This window comes from Eptatretus burgeri, chromosome 17 (assembly GCF_056783735.1).
Source record: "Eptatretus burgeri isolate ZD-2024b chromosome 17, Ebu_testis_v1, whole genome shotgun sequence".
In the NCBI taxonomy this organism is placed as follows: domain Eukaryota; kingdom Metazoa; phylum Chordata; class Myxini; order Myxiniformes; family Myxinidae; genus Eptatretus; species Eptatretus burgeri.
The window spans coordinates 57,162,510-57,179,127 of record NC_140977.1 but is presented as its reverse complement, the minus strand read 5'-3'; the positions used below and the strand labels follow the sequence as shown (position 1 = coordinate 57,179,127).

Here is a 16,618-nt window from a genome sequence, read left to right as displayed (position 1 = left end):
GATTACTTATTTTCATAAGAGAGTGCTTTTTCATTCCCACTGAAACATACAACAGTTTTAGATCTGATGTTTCACAATGCCAATGAGGAATTCTCTGTTTCCTGAACCACCGTCCGTGGTTTCAAATCTCTACCAAAAGAACCACCAATAATAAATAATAAAAAAAGAGGAAGGATTCAAACAATCTGAGGCAGAGACACAGCCTTTGGTTTGTATCATCTGTTTTGTTTTAATGAGTGGATCTAAAGTTTGTGAAACACATGTGCTGGTCGGGTTGTTACGCCAACCTCTTGTATAAGTACACATAGCGCAAGTCCTGCTCTTTTGGAAGTAGTTTCATGAAATAGACAGTGCAGATGTCTACATCTCACTAAAACCCCTGGCGTGCAATGCCGTCATCAAAAGGACAGGACAGAAAAGGCCACTCGGAAAGGCTGGCCGGTGTGTTACCGACAGGCCAGTGCGATTCGGGCCGAACGCCAGCAGAGCTCGAGGAAGTTTTCTATCGCCATATGGGCAGACCCATGTCAATGACTAACCCCGCACCAAAAGATGTCTGTGTTGGGGTGGAGGAGCAGATTTTTCATGGCAGAGGAACATTTCGGAGGCATCATAGTGAAACTCCCTCCGCTGCATGTGAGCCAGCAAGCTTCCCGGGAACAACCCGGACAGATTTCAATGCGAACCTCCCGGTTTGGGAAACCTTCCAAACTTCCAATGAAGTTTCGGGTGTTTCTCACGTCAAGTGGTTCATTGTCACTGTTGTCAAAGGACGATTAGAACTTGGGCAAACTCACAAGACCATCAAGAGGGTTGAGAGAAAAGGAAGAGTCTGACCGAGTAAAGGTGACCAACCATACATACGTACACTCGATCTATACTGCAGAATTGAAATTGACCGTGGTACTGGCCCAAGGATGTACTGGAGCTAAATAGACCCTTGGCATCAAGTGATTGTAAGCTTGATAGCCAGATTTATTTTATGTACTCAACAAAGCAGTGCCCCCCTCACAAACCCCCAATTCCTAGATGTACAAATATCAAGCATCTGCTGATGTTACCAGGGAGATCAACACATAGTTATGTGATGCACACATGTGCCAAGATAATGCACAAACGCCGTAAATACTATCGGTGATGTGCACAGCCAAAGATGGCAAAGTTTATCTGGAGGAATCGGTGGTGGATAATAAAAACAGTGTTTTTCATCTTCCCAACAACACACAGTACATGCAGTTCAGTCATTGCCCAATTAAGGAAAAGGTCCCCCACCTGAACCCCTCATCCTTCTCCCTGAGGAAACCTCCTGTGCCTGTTGCTCGTGGGAAAGCCAGTGGTTTGCTCGATGGAGGCTTACGACGACGCATGTAAACACGTACATGCACAACTAGGGCGAGAACCGAGGACCGTTTGAAAAGCGGCGGAGAAACCGCTCTACCTCGCCTCGAGGTGCATCATTTGCCGTGACAGCTAGTTCAGTCAACACCCAGCACTAGGTATGTTGAGAAACTGGAATAAATAAATAAATAAATAAAATTGCACAGGTAGACAAGGGCAAAAGAGTCGTTAAAAAGTACCGCTGGTTGAATTACGTTCAATCAGAGGCAAAAGTGAAATGCAATCTTTCAAATACCTTCCGAATGTGTAATACCTTTGTTGACAAATTAACAATACGATGACTCATCAGCGATGCCTTGCAGCTCAACTAAAGGCAAGACGAAGAGGCTTTCATTGCATGGGACAGCTTCCCTATTCCACATCGGACTCTCCCATTTTGGGGAGAATCGGTCATCATATGACATGAAGGCGTCGGTCATGTATCGACGTGATGGAAACGAAATGCAAATACGCACGTCAAAGCTTCAAACAACATCACATCATAAGGTGGGGATTGCGACATCAAACATTAGCACAGCAAACTCCGTCACATCGCCGAGGGAATGCAAAGGTCATAAACAAAGTGGCACCAAATAACGGGCAAAGCCAATCAAACAGCACATCGAGGGACTCGTGAAGCCACTGTGATGTCATCCGAGACAGATAGAAACATGACATCAAGAGAGAAGCCAAACGAATGCCAATGGTTTGAGAAGACTCCAAGAATATTAGGTCACGATTATAAGGACGAGGAGACTTGATGACGAGGATTATACCCGACGACGTGGAGTATGCCCGACGACAGAGGGTACACCGTGCGAAGGTCACAGAGGCAATGAGGAGTGTTTGCAATGCCGATCACAACCAGCTGGAAAATGGATTAATACCGATTGGGAAGTGTACAGTGCTCACGGGTAACAATGGAGTAACAATGGAGGCTTGTGACATCACAAATGAGCAAAACACAAACAAAGGGTATTGTGGCATTTACTCTTGAATAGACAATAAAACAGTGAGAACCCTCACCTTGTACTACAACACATGCCATTAAAATAAAACATACACCTTTTACGATGTACAATGTACAGCACAGTTTCACTACACTGTACACGATACAGTGAGAAGTAAACATGGTTGGTCAAGATGTTTGTATAAATGTTTGAATATGATGTTGAACTTTATAATTCAGTGAGTAAGTTTACCATGGAAGGGTCTAGTCCAGAGTTACATTTCCAAAGGATATGAATGAAGTTCACTTCATTAGTTCCAAGTTTGATTCCCAAAAGATTTGAATGGAGTTCACTTTGCTAGTTCCAGGTTCGATTCCCAAATAATTTTAATGGAGTTCACTTTGCTAGTTCTGGGTTCGATTCCCAAAGGATTTGAACGGAGTTCACTTTGCTATTTCCGGGTTTGATTTCCAAAGGATTTGAATGGAGTTCACTTTGCTAGTTCCAGGTTCGATTTCCAAAGGATTTGAATGGAGTTCACTTTGCTAGTTCCGGGTTCGATTCCCAAAGGATTTGAATGGAGTTCACTTTGCTAGTTCCAGGTTCGATTTCCAAAGGATTTGAATGGAGTTCACTTTGCTAGTTCCAGGTTCGATTTCCAAAGGATTTGAATGGAGTTCACTTTGCTAGTTCCAGGTTCGATTTCCAAAGGATTTGAATGGAGTTCACTTTGCTAGTTCCAGGTTCAATTCCTAAAGGATTTGAATGGAGTTCACTTTGCTCGTTCCAGGTTCGATTTCCAAAGGATTTGAATGGAGTTCACTTTGCTAGTTCCGGGTTCGATTCCCAAAGAATTTGAATGGATTTCACTTTGCTATTTCCAGGTTCGATTCCCAAAGGATTTGAATGGAGTTCACTTTGCTAGTTCCAGGTTCGATTTCCAAAGGATTTGAATGGATTTTACTTTGCTATTTTCAGGTTCGATTCCCAAAGGATTTGAATGGAGTTCAGTTTGTTAGTTCCAGGTTCGATTTCCAAAGGATTTGAATGGATTTCACTTTGCTAGTTCCGGGTTCGATACACAGAGGGTTTAAACGGTTTTTCTCTTTGTTAGTTCCAGGTTTGATACACAGAGGGTATAAACGGTTTTTCTATTTGTTAGTTCCAGGTTCGATTCCCAAAGGATTTGAATGAAGTTCACTTTGCTAGTTCCAGGTTCGATTCCTAAAGGATTTGAATGGAGTTCACTTTGCTCGTTCCAGGTTCGATTCCTAAAGGATTTGAATGGAGTTCACTTTGTTATTTCCGGGTTTGATTTCCAAAGGATTTGAATGGAGTTCACTTTGTTAGTTCCAGGTTCGATACACAAGGGGTTTAAACGGTTTTTGTTTGTTCGTTCAAGGTTCGATTCCCAAAGGATTTGAATGGAGTTCACTTTGCTAGTTCTGGGTTCGATTCCCAAAGTATTTGAATGGAGTTCACTTTGCTAGTTCCAGGTTCGATTCCTAAAGCATTTGAATGGAGTTCACTTTGTTATTTCCGGGTTTGATTTCCAAAGGATTTGAATGGAGTTCACTTTGTTAGTTCCAGGTTCGATACACAGGGGGTTTAAACGGTTTTTGTTTGTTAGTTCCAGGTTCGATTCCCAAAGGATTTGAATGGAGTTCACTTTGCTAGTTCTGGGTTCGATTCCCAAAGTATTTGAATGGAGTTCACTTTGCTAGTTCCAGGTTAGATTCCTCATTTCTTTGAACTCGTTTTTTTAAAGCCATCGAAAGTGCAAACGTTTAAACTCCCACTAACCGGGTATTAATGATTTATTCTCTTCGTTTATTTGGAGTCGAGTGCGCCGTTTACTTCATCGCCTCATGATCCGACCCTTGCAGGTAAGCAACTGCCATGACGAGCCCACGAGTGAGCACAAGACTCACTCTAAAATCACCTGTGTGCATTTACATAAATAAATAAAAAACAAACAAAAAAAAAACCCTTCCATCCGTTTCCCTGAATTTAATCTCCATTTCCATTGTGACACTTTCAAATCCTCAGTCATCACAATCAAATCGACTCTGCGCACTACACCGACACGTCCACCACGTCACGGCGCCGCACACCTTGAGAGTGACCACGTGCCCCAGAAATTCGACCGACGCGCGGATTCCAAGTCACGTGGTTTCCGTCTGACCAATCAACGGGCACAGCGTTCATGAACCAGAGCCCAGATTTCATGTGAGGGGAGCCGGCTGTCCTGCGTGCTTGCACATAGCACGTACGTACGCGTGTGGTGGAGCGTCGGCTCGGACTTCACTGATTAAAGTACAAATTATTAATAAAACGACATTATACATTACAAAGCAAAATTAAATGCGGTATATGATAGGTATACACCGACATTGCACTGCAGTCTGTTATTTAAGATATATACACGAGTACATTTACCGAAATACCAAACAATCCTCACCATGAGGCGACGAATCAGTCTCTCACTCACTCACTGACTGTGTAAGTATCATTTATACCATTTTTTTCATAACATGTAAACAAATGGTACTTCATTTACCTCATCAATATTTAAACAAATGGTACTTCATTTACCTCATCAATATTTAAACAAATGGTACTTCATTTACCTCATCAATATTTAAACAAATGGTACTTCATTTACCTCAGCAATATTTAAACAAATGGTACTTCATTTACCTCAGCAATATTTAAACAAATGGTACTTCATTTACCTCAGCAATATTTAAACAAATGGTACTTCATTTACCTCAGCAATATTTAAACAAATGGTACTTCATTTACCTCAGCAATATTTGTGAACGGATTCTTCTTCTTCCCTGTTCTCCTTGACGACACACCGCTTCTTCCTCTTCTCTTACAACCGGAGCCCTTAATTCTTGGCGCCTCTCGGTCTCTCGGGACTGCGATTGGGAAACGGGGATAGATAGGGATACACGTAGCAGCGTTCGGGAATGAGAGAAAAACGAAGAACTGGAGCCGAGTTAGGCGAGGACTTGGCCGCCGTGTCCGTTGAGAGAACGTTGAAGCCCCCTCGGCGCGCTGTTGCTTCGAGTTCGAGTTCGAGCTCGGTTCCCACAGGAGCCGAGGTGGAGGAGCGCTGGAGGCGCAAACAAATTGCGCGCCTGCTTGTGTGAGTTGTCTCGTCTGACCGTTTCCTTCCGACCTCTTCTCCGTTCGCCTCTAATTTTACTGGGGAAGAGTCAGGGCGTGGCCGGTGGGAGGAGAAATGGGCGGAGCTAAAGGGTCACGGACACGTCTCGAGACTCGGGGTGTCACGCGCGGCGCGCGCGCCGGTAATGCGACGCCGTTTTCAAACAACTTCGTCGCCAAGTGCACCTTTGTACCTGGAAGGCCTTTGCTTGTCGAAATGAGGAGGTCGGCGAGGACGAAACGGGCCGTGCGATTGGATGGGTTGTTAATTTGAGCTTTTATAAATCCATTAAGACGTTCGACCGCTGCACATCATGTGATTATCGTTGAAGACAGAATTGTAAAACTTTCATCGGAGGATGATGTTTGTTTCCCGTCCTTGGGGCTCGCTTGCCCTGTCCCTGATGACTCACCCATCGACCTCCTAATCCCCGATATCTCCAAGATTTCCGAACACGTCCCCGTCCTCTCTCTCTCTCTCTCTCTGCTCCCATTACCCGATCAGGACTGTTTGGAACTCGAACCTGGTACATTTACAATCATCTTATATAGTTCCCCAATTAGCATGTTCTACCTTTTATTCCACCACAAGTCTCTCGAGCATCCACACTCGAACAGAACTAATGTGGCATCCCATAATGTACCCTGTATGACATCCCATAACATAACATGGATCTCCCATATTGTACCCTGTATGACATCCCATAACATAACATGGATCTCCCATAATGTACCCTGTATGACATCCTATAACATAACATGGATCTCCCATAATGTACCCTGTATGACATCCCATAACATAACATGGATCTCCCATAATGTACCCTGTATGACATCCTATAACATAACATGGATCTCCCATAATGTACCCAGTGTTATATCCCATAACATAGCCTGCATCTCCCATATTGTACCCTGTATGACATCCCATAACATAACATGGATCTCCCATAATGTACCCTGTATGACATCCTATAACATAACATGGATCTCCCATAATGTACCCTGTGTTATATCCCATAACATAACCTGCATCTCCCATATTGTACCCTGTATGACATCCCATAACATAACATGGATCTCCCATAATGTACCCTGTATGACATCCCATAACATGGATCTCCCATAATGTACCCTGTATGACATCCTATAACATAACATGGATCTCCCATAATGTACCCTGTATTATATCCCATAACATAACCTGCATCTCCCATATTGTACCCTGTATGACATCATCCCATAACATAACATGGATATCCCATAATGTACCCTGTATGACATCCTATAACATAACCTGCATCTCCCATAATGTACCCTGTATGACATCCTATAACATAACATGGATCTCCCATAATGTACCCTGTATATCCCATAACATAACCTGCATCTCCCATATTGTACCCTGTATGACATCATCCCATAACATGGATATCCCATAATGTACCCTGTATGACATCCTATAACATAACATGGATCTCCCATAATGTACCCTGTATGACGACCTATAACGTAACATGGGTCTCCCATATTGTACTCTGGTTGACATCCCATATAAGGTCCCCTTGATAACATCCCATAACGTTCCCTTGACCACACCCCATAAGGTACCCAGTAGACACCCCATCAAGTAGACACTCCAGTAGGCATCCCATAAGGTACCCTGGTGGACGCCCCATAAGGTACCCCGGGAAACACACCATAAGGTACCCCGGTTGATGCCCCATAAGGTACCACGGTTGACGCTCCATAAGATACCCCAGTTGATGCCCCATAAGGTATCCCAGTAGACGCCCCATAATGTATCCCAGTAGACGCCCCATAATGTATCCCAGTAGACGCCCCATAAGGTACCCCAGTAGATGCCCCATAAGGTACCTCAGTAAACGCCCCATAAGGTACCCCAGTAGACGCCCCATAAGGTACCCCAGTAGACGCCCCATAAGGTACCCCAGTAGACGCCCCATAAGGTACCCCAGTAGACGCCCCATAAGGTACCCCAGTAGACGCCCCATAAGGTACCCCAGTAGACGCCCCATAAGGTACCCCAGTAGACGCCCCATAAGGTACCCCTGTAGACGCCCCATAAGGTACCCCAGTAGACGCCCCATAAGGTACCCCAGTAGACGCCCCATAAGGTACCCCAGTAGACGCCCCATAAGGTACCCCAGTAGACGCCCCATAAGGTACCCCAGTAGACGCCCCATAAGGTACCCCAGTAGACGCCCCATAAAGTATCCCAGTAAACTGTCTAAAAAGGCTCATCTGTTATCAGAGATGGAAGTGACAATACATGCAATACAAAGTAAGCAAACTAGTGTTATCATGATACCTTCAGAGACAAACAAGCCTCTCTGCAGTCTTCCACTGACATTCCTTTGGAAGAGGGAGGGGTGAGGGGAGGGGTGAGGGGAGGGGCGAGTGGAGGGGGATCGAGCAGCACAACGCTTTGTTGTTTCTTAGAAATATCCACTCATGCCATTTGTAAGCCGAATCTCAATGAACTCACCACTTGATTAAAACTGGTAGCCAATGAAAAACCTCTACTGGTCGTTACCTTCAACCTGTCAACCACCTTATACTGTGAGATACTTCACTATAGCATTCCTCAATGAATGATCCATCTCATCACCTACAAAAAGGTGCAAATGCTATCGAGTGATCCACACAATGAGGATGGAGGGTCCAGTACTGTACTTACTGGAGTAACTAGCAAATACAACCTGTCACTTCACTGATAGGGATATTAAAGGGGGAGAGAAAAAGGGAGGGAGACATAAGATGGAGGGGCAGGGGGAGAGAGAAGAGGGAGAGAGGAGTAAGAGGAGAGAGGGAAGGAGAGAGGTGGGAGGGGAAGGAGAGAGAGGGGGGAGCAAGGAGGGATGGAGCTAGGAAGGAGAAGAGCGAGGAAGGTGGGGGGGGGGGGTGGACAGGGAGAGCGACGCCTCACCAAACATCGCTTTATACTGCGGGAGGGGGTGGAAGCGAGGATGATGGGGGAGAGAGGAGGGGGAAAGTGGGGAGGGAGGGGGCTTGAGAGGAGGTAATTATCAGGGAGGGGTTCTGGATTTGCATTTGGTAGGGGGACTTGAGGGAGAGATGGGGAAGGGAGAGTTCTCGGCATGCATTTGGTCATGAGACTTGGAGAAGGGGGGGAGGGGATAGTGTAGTACACAATTGAATATAATGGGGTACGTTAAAACAACATGTTAATAAAGCATGTGCAGATGACCCAGAGATGTCCATGTGGCTGGAGAGGGGAGGGGGTTTGGGAGGAGGTATATATGAGGGGAGGGGAGGGAAGGCAGCGTGAATGAAAGGGAAGCAGCCTGATGGGAAGGGAAGGCAATGTGAGGGGAAGGGGAGGCAATGTGAGGGGAAGGGAATGTGGTGTGAGGAAAAGGGAAGACAGCATTTATTTATTTATTTGTTAATTTATTTTTTGAAAGGGAAGATAGTTTATAGCTGAGTCAGGATTCCAACCCAGGCTGGACAGCTGAGAGTGAGTGAGCGTACCTCTCGGCTATCCTACCGTGATGTTGCGTTTCATTGCTTTGTAACTGAAAACATTTTTTACTCATTGTAATCATAATTTATTTTGCCCTCCTAACTCCGGAGATGTCCTCATGGAGAATCATGCCGCAGTAGCGCCATGGAATCTTGTGGAGACCGAAGCTTGAAGAATGCTGCAAGCAACACTCCAACGACACAACTGAAGAAACTTTTAAAAATGAAACGTTTAATTGTATATATATATTGTTACGGATTCGCGCCCGCCGGCGTGCTGACGGCCACGTAACTCGAATCGCGGCACGTCGCCCACCGGACGGACAATCCAGTCGTGACCCTCTCGGACTAACGCCGGGAACCAGTCACGGGTGGACCTTTCGGTCTCACCGCGATCGAGCCAATCAGCCCCCGCGTGGGATAGGGTTGCTCGCCAAATTCGACCTACCTAAGTACCCACGCGGAGGGTAGACCGGGCGATCGCACCTCGCCGCAGGTCGACTTCGGACACAGGCCACTTAAGCGACCCGTTCCGTACTATCGGGATAACCGAGCGGTGTTATCGTCGACCTCGACGGTTCGATTAATTATCGGGCGTATTCAGCCCACTACCAACCCTTTACGTGAAGCAAGATGAGGATTCAATGAAAGAAATGACGAAGCGAAGTGGGAAACAGTTCAACACAAAGCACATTTATTCGCGCTGAACGGAAAGCACACATATTCAATTCCACCAAAAGCACATAGAAAAGAAAAACACAATGCAATTTACACAAAAAGCAAATGCGACAATGCAGATCTAATACCGATTACACGAGCACACGGCAACACTTATACAATTTTACTTTACAGACGGCGCCGACAACACATACCCAAAACCAAGGAAAGAATACCCTCAAGGATGAGGCGGGCCTGAGGCCGAGACCGGGTCGGGCCTACCCGTCTGGTGATGAGACGCGGAGCGGCGATGGTGCCTCAACTCCGCGGGCAGTGTCTGGTAGGGGGTGGGAAAGGGGCCCCCTTGGTCGCACTATCTCAGCGCGGGGGGAAACAGGAGGGGGTTGCTGATGCTCAGGGTATAGAGGATTTTTATTGTCCCGCGACGAGCATCTCCACCTCGGCCAGGTCGCGCTGTCGGCCTCCCTGGGGTGCAGCTCCCTGCACGACGCGAGCACCCCCTCGTCTGCCCTCGCCGCCTCTCCACAGCTCCGTCCCCTCCGCTCCGACTCCAACGCACACGACGACCAGCTCCTTCTTGCCAACTCCACCGCCCGCGAAGTCTTAACTCTCTGTTCTCGACTCTCCTACTCACTGGACTGACGAACACGGTCGCTTATATCAGCCCCGTGGCTTCGCCCTCTCATCTTTGACCCCCTCCCTTCGACCTTTCACCTCGCTCCCCATTGGCCCGAGAAAAAGTGGGCGTGAATGCTTTTTGATCCATAAATTTGCATATATCGATCGCCCTCCAACGCCCTGGAGGCGGGGCCAAATCGCCCCTCGCTCACCGATTGGACGGCAAAAAGTGGGCGTGTGTCGTTTTTGATCCGTTTTTGAAGCACAAAATCCGTGATTTTGTACACGCTGTTCGGCGCGCGCCCTGCACGAGTCCAACACCGGTACCCACAAGCGGCGCAAGAACGGTGGTGATGCGACGGTTGCGAGGTGTGACGTGAAGGTCGTGGCGGTTGTGGTGAAGCGGCGTTGTGGTTGGTGGTTGATGTTGTGACTGGTGGTGGTAACAATGGCGATTGGTCCAAAATAAAGATAGTAAAAGAAAAACGGCTATCCTGAAGAGTCGCAGCACGCATAAATGACATGTATTCCCACTAGACAACGGGTTTGGGCCTAACTACACATGTACTTACCGAGATATCTCACCTAAGGGACCTGAATGGTGGTTTGCGAATTTGGTAACCACAACAATATATATATATATATATATATATATATATATATATATATATATATATATATATATATATATATGTCTAAGTGACGGGTCGTATAATGAAAGGTCGTACAAACAGAGGCTTTTTTAATCAGTCGGAACTGCTGCTGTGGTCAATAAAGAAGTTTTAATTTTGTAATTCGGCTGAGATTAAGAGATTCTCGAGATTATGCCATGTGTGGAAACAAAATAAAGCCACGATCGCCGCCGTCTTTGGGCATTTATAAGCATTGCAAAGTATCCAACGATTCGTAGATATGACAATCAGACATTTGATGAAACGAGTGAGAAAAGTGAAAAAAAAAATCTTTATCGTTTATAAGAAACCGTTGCGGCCTGTTCCAAGTCAAAGCATTGTTGAGTAGGCCAAAAAAAACATGGCGAATTAAGACACCAGCAAGAGATAGTGAGGTGTCCAAGGATGAGCCTTGATAGAGGATACAATTAAATAAGGCTGTTTTATTTATCTTATTTATCTTCAAAAGGGGTGTTTTAATTATATAAGCTAAACACCCAATTTTCACTCATGTACTACCTTGGAGTTCCTTTAGTATGCATGCAAACTTTCAGGCTGCTTGGTTTCATGGTTTTGGAGCCCTGGAGGAGACACACTGAAACACTGACATTTATTATTACAGATGGACTGACTATGAATCGGCCTCGAGGACACGATGTGCCACTATTGGATCCGCTCCTGACCACGATTGTCTAGATGTCTGACAGTGGCGTCCAGGTACAGGTGACCTTGCACAGCGTCACTCTAAGCTAATGTGGAATGGATGAAAACTAATCGCTCACCTCGAGTACGATCAAATCCAGGTAAGTCTTACATTCTTGCACTGTTTGTTTTTGAGAAACCCGTTCTTAGTGTGTGACCAGCAGAGAGAACCTGTCACAGGTAAACCGTACTTTTAAACTAGTTCAGAAAACAGTTTGTGTGGCACCTGACAGGTAGGACAACGATGTGGAGTGGAACGGTTACGTACAACTTACTTTGTCCCCGTCAAGTCATTCCAAGATAATTTCACAGTGACTTGTAGAACGGGAGTAAAGTTGATTATTAACTTATTGTTTGGTTATCCCATGTGGGAATGGGTTTTGAGGAACTCAAAACAGTGTATGGTAGGTACAGAGACATCGACACTCAGGTAGGTACTGCTTGGTACAAATCAAAACGAACAGACGATACAAACTCAGACATTTCAAAAAACGGTTGCCTTCACTATTACATATCGATATACACACTAACAAATACAACCCGTCACTTCGCTGCATTGAGAAGGATATTAAGGCAGGGGGAGAAAGAGGAAGGAGAGGGATAGAGGAGGGAGTGGAAGGAGGGAGAAGCAGAAAGAGAAAAGGAGAGAGGAGGGAGAGTGGAGGGGGGAGGGAGAGGTGATGGAAGGGGGAGCGAGGAGGGAAGAGGGGTGGGGAGCTAGGAAGGGTTACGAAGGGGGGAAGAGTGAGGAAGGGAGGGGTGGAGGGCGACTCCTCACCAAATGTTGCAACACACTCCGCGAGGGGGGGCAAGAGTGAGGAGGATGGGGAAGCGAGGAAGGGGGGAGTAGGGAGGAGAAGGGGGTTTAGGAGGAGGAAAGCATGAGGGGAGGGGGTTCTCAACTTGTGTTTGGTAGTGGGACTTGTGGAGGACGGAGGCTGGGGGAGGAGGAGGAGAGTACAGGATTGAACGAAATAGGGTACGTTAAAACAGCACGTGGACACCACCGGGAGATGTCCATGGGGCGTGGAGAGGGGAGGGGGTTTGGAAGGTGGAAGAAAGGTAGCATGAAGAGAAGGGAAGGCAGCACAAGGGGAAGGGAAAGAAAAGCAGAATGAGGGGAAGGGAAGGTGGCGTCAGGGGTGGGGAAGGGAAGGGAGCATGAGAGGAAGGGAAGGGTGATAAAACACACCCAATCAGCACCATTTTCGTTTCTAACCGCTGTGTTCCATATAAAACTGGGTGGGGGCATTTAAAACCCACTCTATCGGCCTGGCAAAGGCCTGCCTGTGTGCATACTCGCACATGCAGCGACCTTTGCACCCCTTCGGTCAGCTCACTCCAAATCTGATTTGTACATGCTACATAATGGGGAAGCCATATTATATTAAAAACGAAACTGTCAGTCCTTAACAGTCCCCTCAATAGAGGGGGGGGTGAGAGAGGAGGAAGAGGGGGTAGGGTGGGAGAGAGAGGGAGGGAGGGGTGGGATAGGGGTGAGAGAGGCAGAGAGGTCAGAGAGGGAGAGGAGATAGGAGAGGGGGCAGATAGGAGAGGGAGAGAAAGTGTGGAGGGGGAGAGGGCAATACCCCTGGGTACTCACCTGGTAGCAGCTGGATAAGATATCCAGGTAACTACTGATAAGCATGGTTGACCCACAAAATATATAATGGAGAAGAAAATAAATACCTCTGGATTTTTTTTTTTAATGCCATGAACAAACTTTGGTACATCATGGGTGATAAAGGTTCTGGTCAATATTCATTGGTATTGTGTGTAGTTTCTGAGAAAAAGAGCAAGTACCTCTTTCGGAGGGGCAACCTCCCTGTAAACTCCCTCCGTAGACCCCTCAGACTCCGATTTTTTTTTATTTTTATGCCGTGAAGAAACTGGTACGTCACGGGTGATGAAGGTTGTGGTCAAGTTTGATCAGAATTGCATGTGGAGTTTCTGAGAAGAAAGCAGATATCAATTTTGGAGGGCAACCCCCGTAGACCCCCTGAGGGCCCGATATTTTCTAATGCCATGAACAAACTTTGGTACATACATGGCGATGAGCATTGTGGTAAGGTTTCAACGAAATCGTGTGTGTAGTTTCGGAGAAGAAGTTGAAAGTACTTGTGGATGGACGGATGGACGGACAAACGGACGGACGACACGCCATCCCATAAGCGACCTGGAACTACGTTTCAGGTGAGCCAATAAGTAAAAAAGATATTTCTTGGCAATTTTCACGGTGGCCTCCCACCTAATTAATTATTACAGATAACAGAGTACCCACCCTCTGGGTGGGTCAAATTTATTAATTACTTGCTGAAAAATGTATCATCTGTGTTTTGTAAGAAGACTATAGAATAAAGATATTTGTGTGGTGTGCATTTAATAGGTTCCAGATGGTCTAAAGGGAACGTTCCAATTGTAGTAGTTGGTGTATAAAAGGTCGAAAGGGTCTAAACTCTAAAGCATGGAAAGAGTCTAAAAGGGTCCAAGTGGTCTAAAGCTCTAAATGGTCAAAGGTCCAAGCTGTCTATTCTGTCTGAAGGGAGTAAGAGGTCTTAAGGGTCTTATGGATCTTTGGACTCAAAAGATTCTTCAGGGTCTACAAGGTCTTATGGGCCAAAAGGGTCTTAAGGGTCATCAAGCTCTGTGTTTTGGGTTTTAAGCTCTGTATTTTGGGGACTTTGGGTTTTAAAGGGTCTTTGCATTCATAAAGCTCTTAAGGGTTATAAAAGGTCTTTGGAGTCGAAAGGGTCTTAAAGGATCTTCTTAGTCTTCAGAGTGTTGGAGGTATTACAGGGTCTTTGAGTTTGTAAAGGGCCTTATGGGGTCTTTGGGGAGTGGGGTCAGGTCAAGCCAGATGAGATCAGTGACTTGCTTCAGGTACCGTGTAAACCTGTACAAACCTGTCTCATGGTCGGGTTATCGGCGAGTCTCCCCCACCAGGTTTCCTGATGAGGAGGGTACATGGATATGGACACCGAGCAGGATTAAAGACAAAACCTATCAAAGGGCGTAGGACCTCCTTGTGAGCCAACGGCCATCCATATCTAATGCCAACTGTGTCTGCGGACGTCCTCTGAGAGTTGACTTACTTTTTAGGAGGTTGGTGCCAGCATTTGCACTCCGGCCACCGTAAAACCTTTCATTCCGTGAAACAGACTAAAAACGCAAAGAAAACTGAAAACCCACTCCGTCGGAGTACTTCCTATGCAGCTGCTCTACACCGGGCAGCTCACCAGATGATGGGATTGGGGCAAAGCCTTAGGGACCCCCACACTTTGATGAGAGGAGGAAAAACACGGGGTAAACTTCCAGCGTCAGATTGCGGTGGTGTGTGGCAGAGTGCTGCTGAGGTGTCGTCCACCAGACGGCAGTCTCCTTCGGTTAACCTGAGGTGGCTCCTTTGGGTGAGTGCCTGGAATGTCCTATCCCTAAGAGAGGATGATCACCTGTCTCTGTTATCATCTGAGTTCAAGCCTTTTAACATTGGTATTGCAGCACTCTATGAGGTTCGGAGAAGCCTTAGTAGCGAGATCGTGGCGGGGGGGTTTACACCTACTATTGGTCTGGTCGCTCTGATGGTTACCATGCCCAAGGAGGTGCTGTAGCTGTGTCCAACAAGCTGACTCCAATGATGATTGAGGGAATACCGGTCAACGAGCGTATTATGCGACAAAGGATTCATCACTCATTGAGTGTCATTTCCCTGGTCTCTGTATTGCTCCGACTGAGGTGATTGATCTCACCGTGAAGGACGCATTCTATGCCGCGCTTGAGTCTGTGGTTGATTCGTGCCCCAAGCTCGATACTCTTCTAATCTTGGGAGATTTCAATGCATCGACTGCAACTGATAGGGATGGTTATGAGACGTGTGTTGGTCCCCATGGGACTGGAACTGTGAACCAGAATAGCACGAAGTTCCTTGACTTTGTAATAAGTCATGGACTTAGAGTGGCTGGCTCATGGTTTCAGCACCCACAGGCTCATTGCTGGACTTGGTATTCCAACACTGGTGGTGTGGCAAAGGAGATTGACCATTTCCTCGTTGATGGTCGCTGGAGGATGATCCAGAACTGCAGGGTCTACCGGAGTGCTCAGTTACTCAATACAGACCATAGGCTTGTTGTTGCAACTGTGCAGTTGCAACTTAAATGTGGGAGAATGGTACCATCCCAGCCTAGGCAGGATGTTGGCAAGCTCAAAGATGAGAGGGTAGCTGAGGAGTTTGCGAGCAAGCCGAGTGGGGATTTGGGGGGTCTGGGTGCTTTGGGAATACTGAAGGGTTGTGGAGTGCCTTCAAGACCACTGTCCTTGATGTTGCCGGTGGATGTCTTGGAACTCACCGTAGGGTGAAGCAGAATTGTTTCTTTCAAGGGACACTGGATACCATTGACCAGAGTCGCAGTGCCAGGCTTAATGGCAAAGCTGAGCTGTTCAGGGAGTTGAGGTGTAAAACTGTACATTTGCTGAGGGTGGACAAGGAAGCCCATGGGCGAGGGATCTGTGAGGGGGTAGAGCATCACCTGTGGTCAAATGATACTCGTACTGCTTAAAGGGGAATTCGCGCATTGCGTTCCTCCAAGCCTGCCACTCGGCATACTGCGTTTGAGCAGAAGGTGGTGGGCTCTTGACAGAGTAGACCGAAGTTAAGGCCTGTTGGGCCGGTTACTTTGAGCGGCTGTACCAGGCTGACAGAGTAGCTGTTGAATTGGATATCAAGGGTATTACTATCTGAAATGCTGACCCTCCAAATCAACTGTGATCCACCTTCGATTGTGGAAACGCAGGTTGCAGTGAAGCGTTTGAAATGGGGCAAAGCTCCAGGGATCTGTGGCATCCATGCTGAACTTCTCAAGGCTGGTGCAAATGCTGTACTCATGTCATTGCATGCAGTTCTGTGCTCTGCCTGGAACACAGGCATCGTCCCAACTGAGTGGAAGG

At 46.7% G+C, this 16,618-nt stretch overlaps 1 protein-coding gene and 1 long non-coding RNA gene across 2 annotated transcripts in view; one reads left to right on the top strand and one right to left on the bottom strand.

Moving 5' to 3' along the window:
• The window catches only part of LOC147010204 (uncharacterized), a 30,201-nt gene extending 25,627 nt beyond the window's left edge, over positions 1-4,574 (bottom strand). Inside the window, exon 1 of the mRNA XM_085862999.1 lies at positions 4,442-4,574. Within this exon, the coding sequence (XP_085719125.1) occupies positions 4,442-4,556 (115 nt within the window). The 5' untranslated portion in view covers positions 4,557-4,574. The remainder of the gene's footprint in view (positions 1-4,441) is intronic.
• Positions 4,575-4,629: 55 nt separating this feature from the next.
• LOC147010203 (uncharacterized) lies at positions 4,630-14,213 on the top strand. Its single transcript, XR_015053029.1, has 3 exons — positions 4,630-4,829; positions 11,598-11,778; positions 13,772-14,213. It is a non-coding gene; the product is annotated as an uncharacterized LOC147010203 (long non-coding RNA).
• The last annotated feature ends 2,405 nt before the right edge of the window (positions 14,214-16,618 follow it).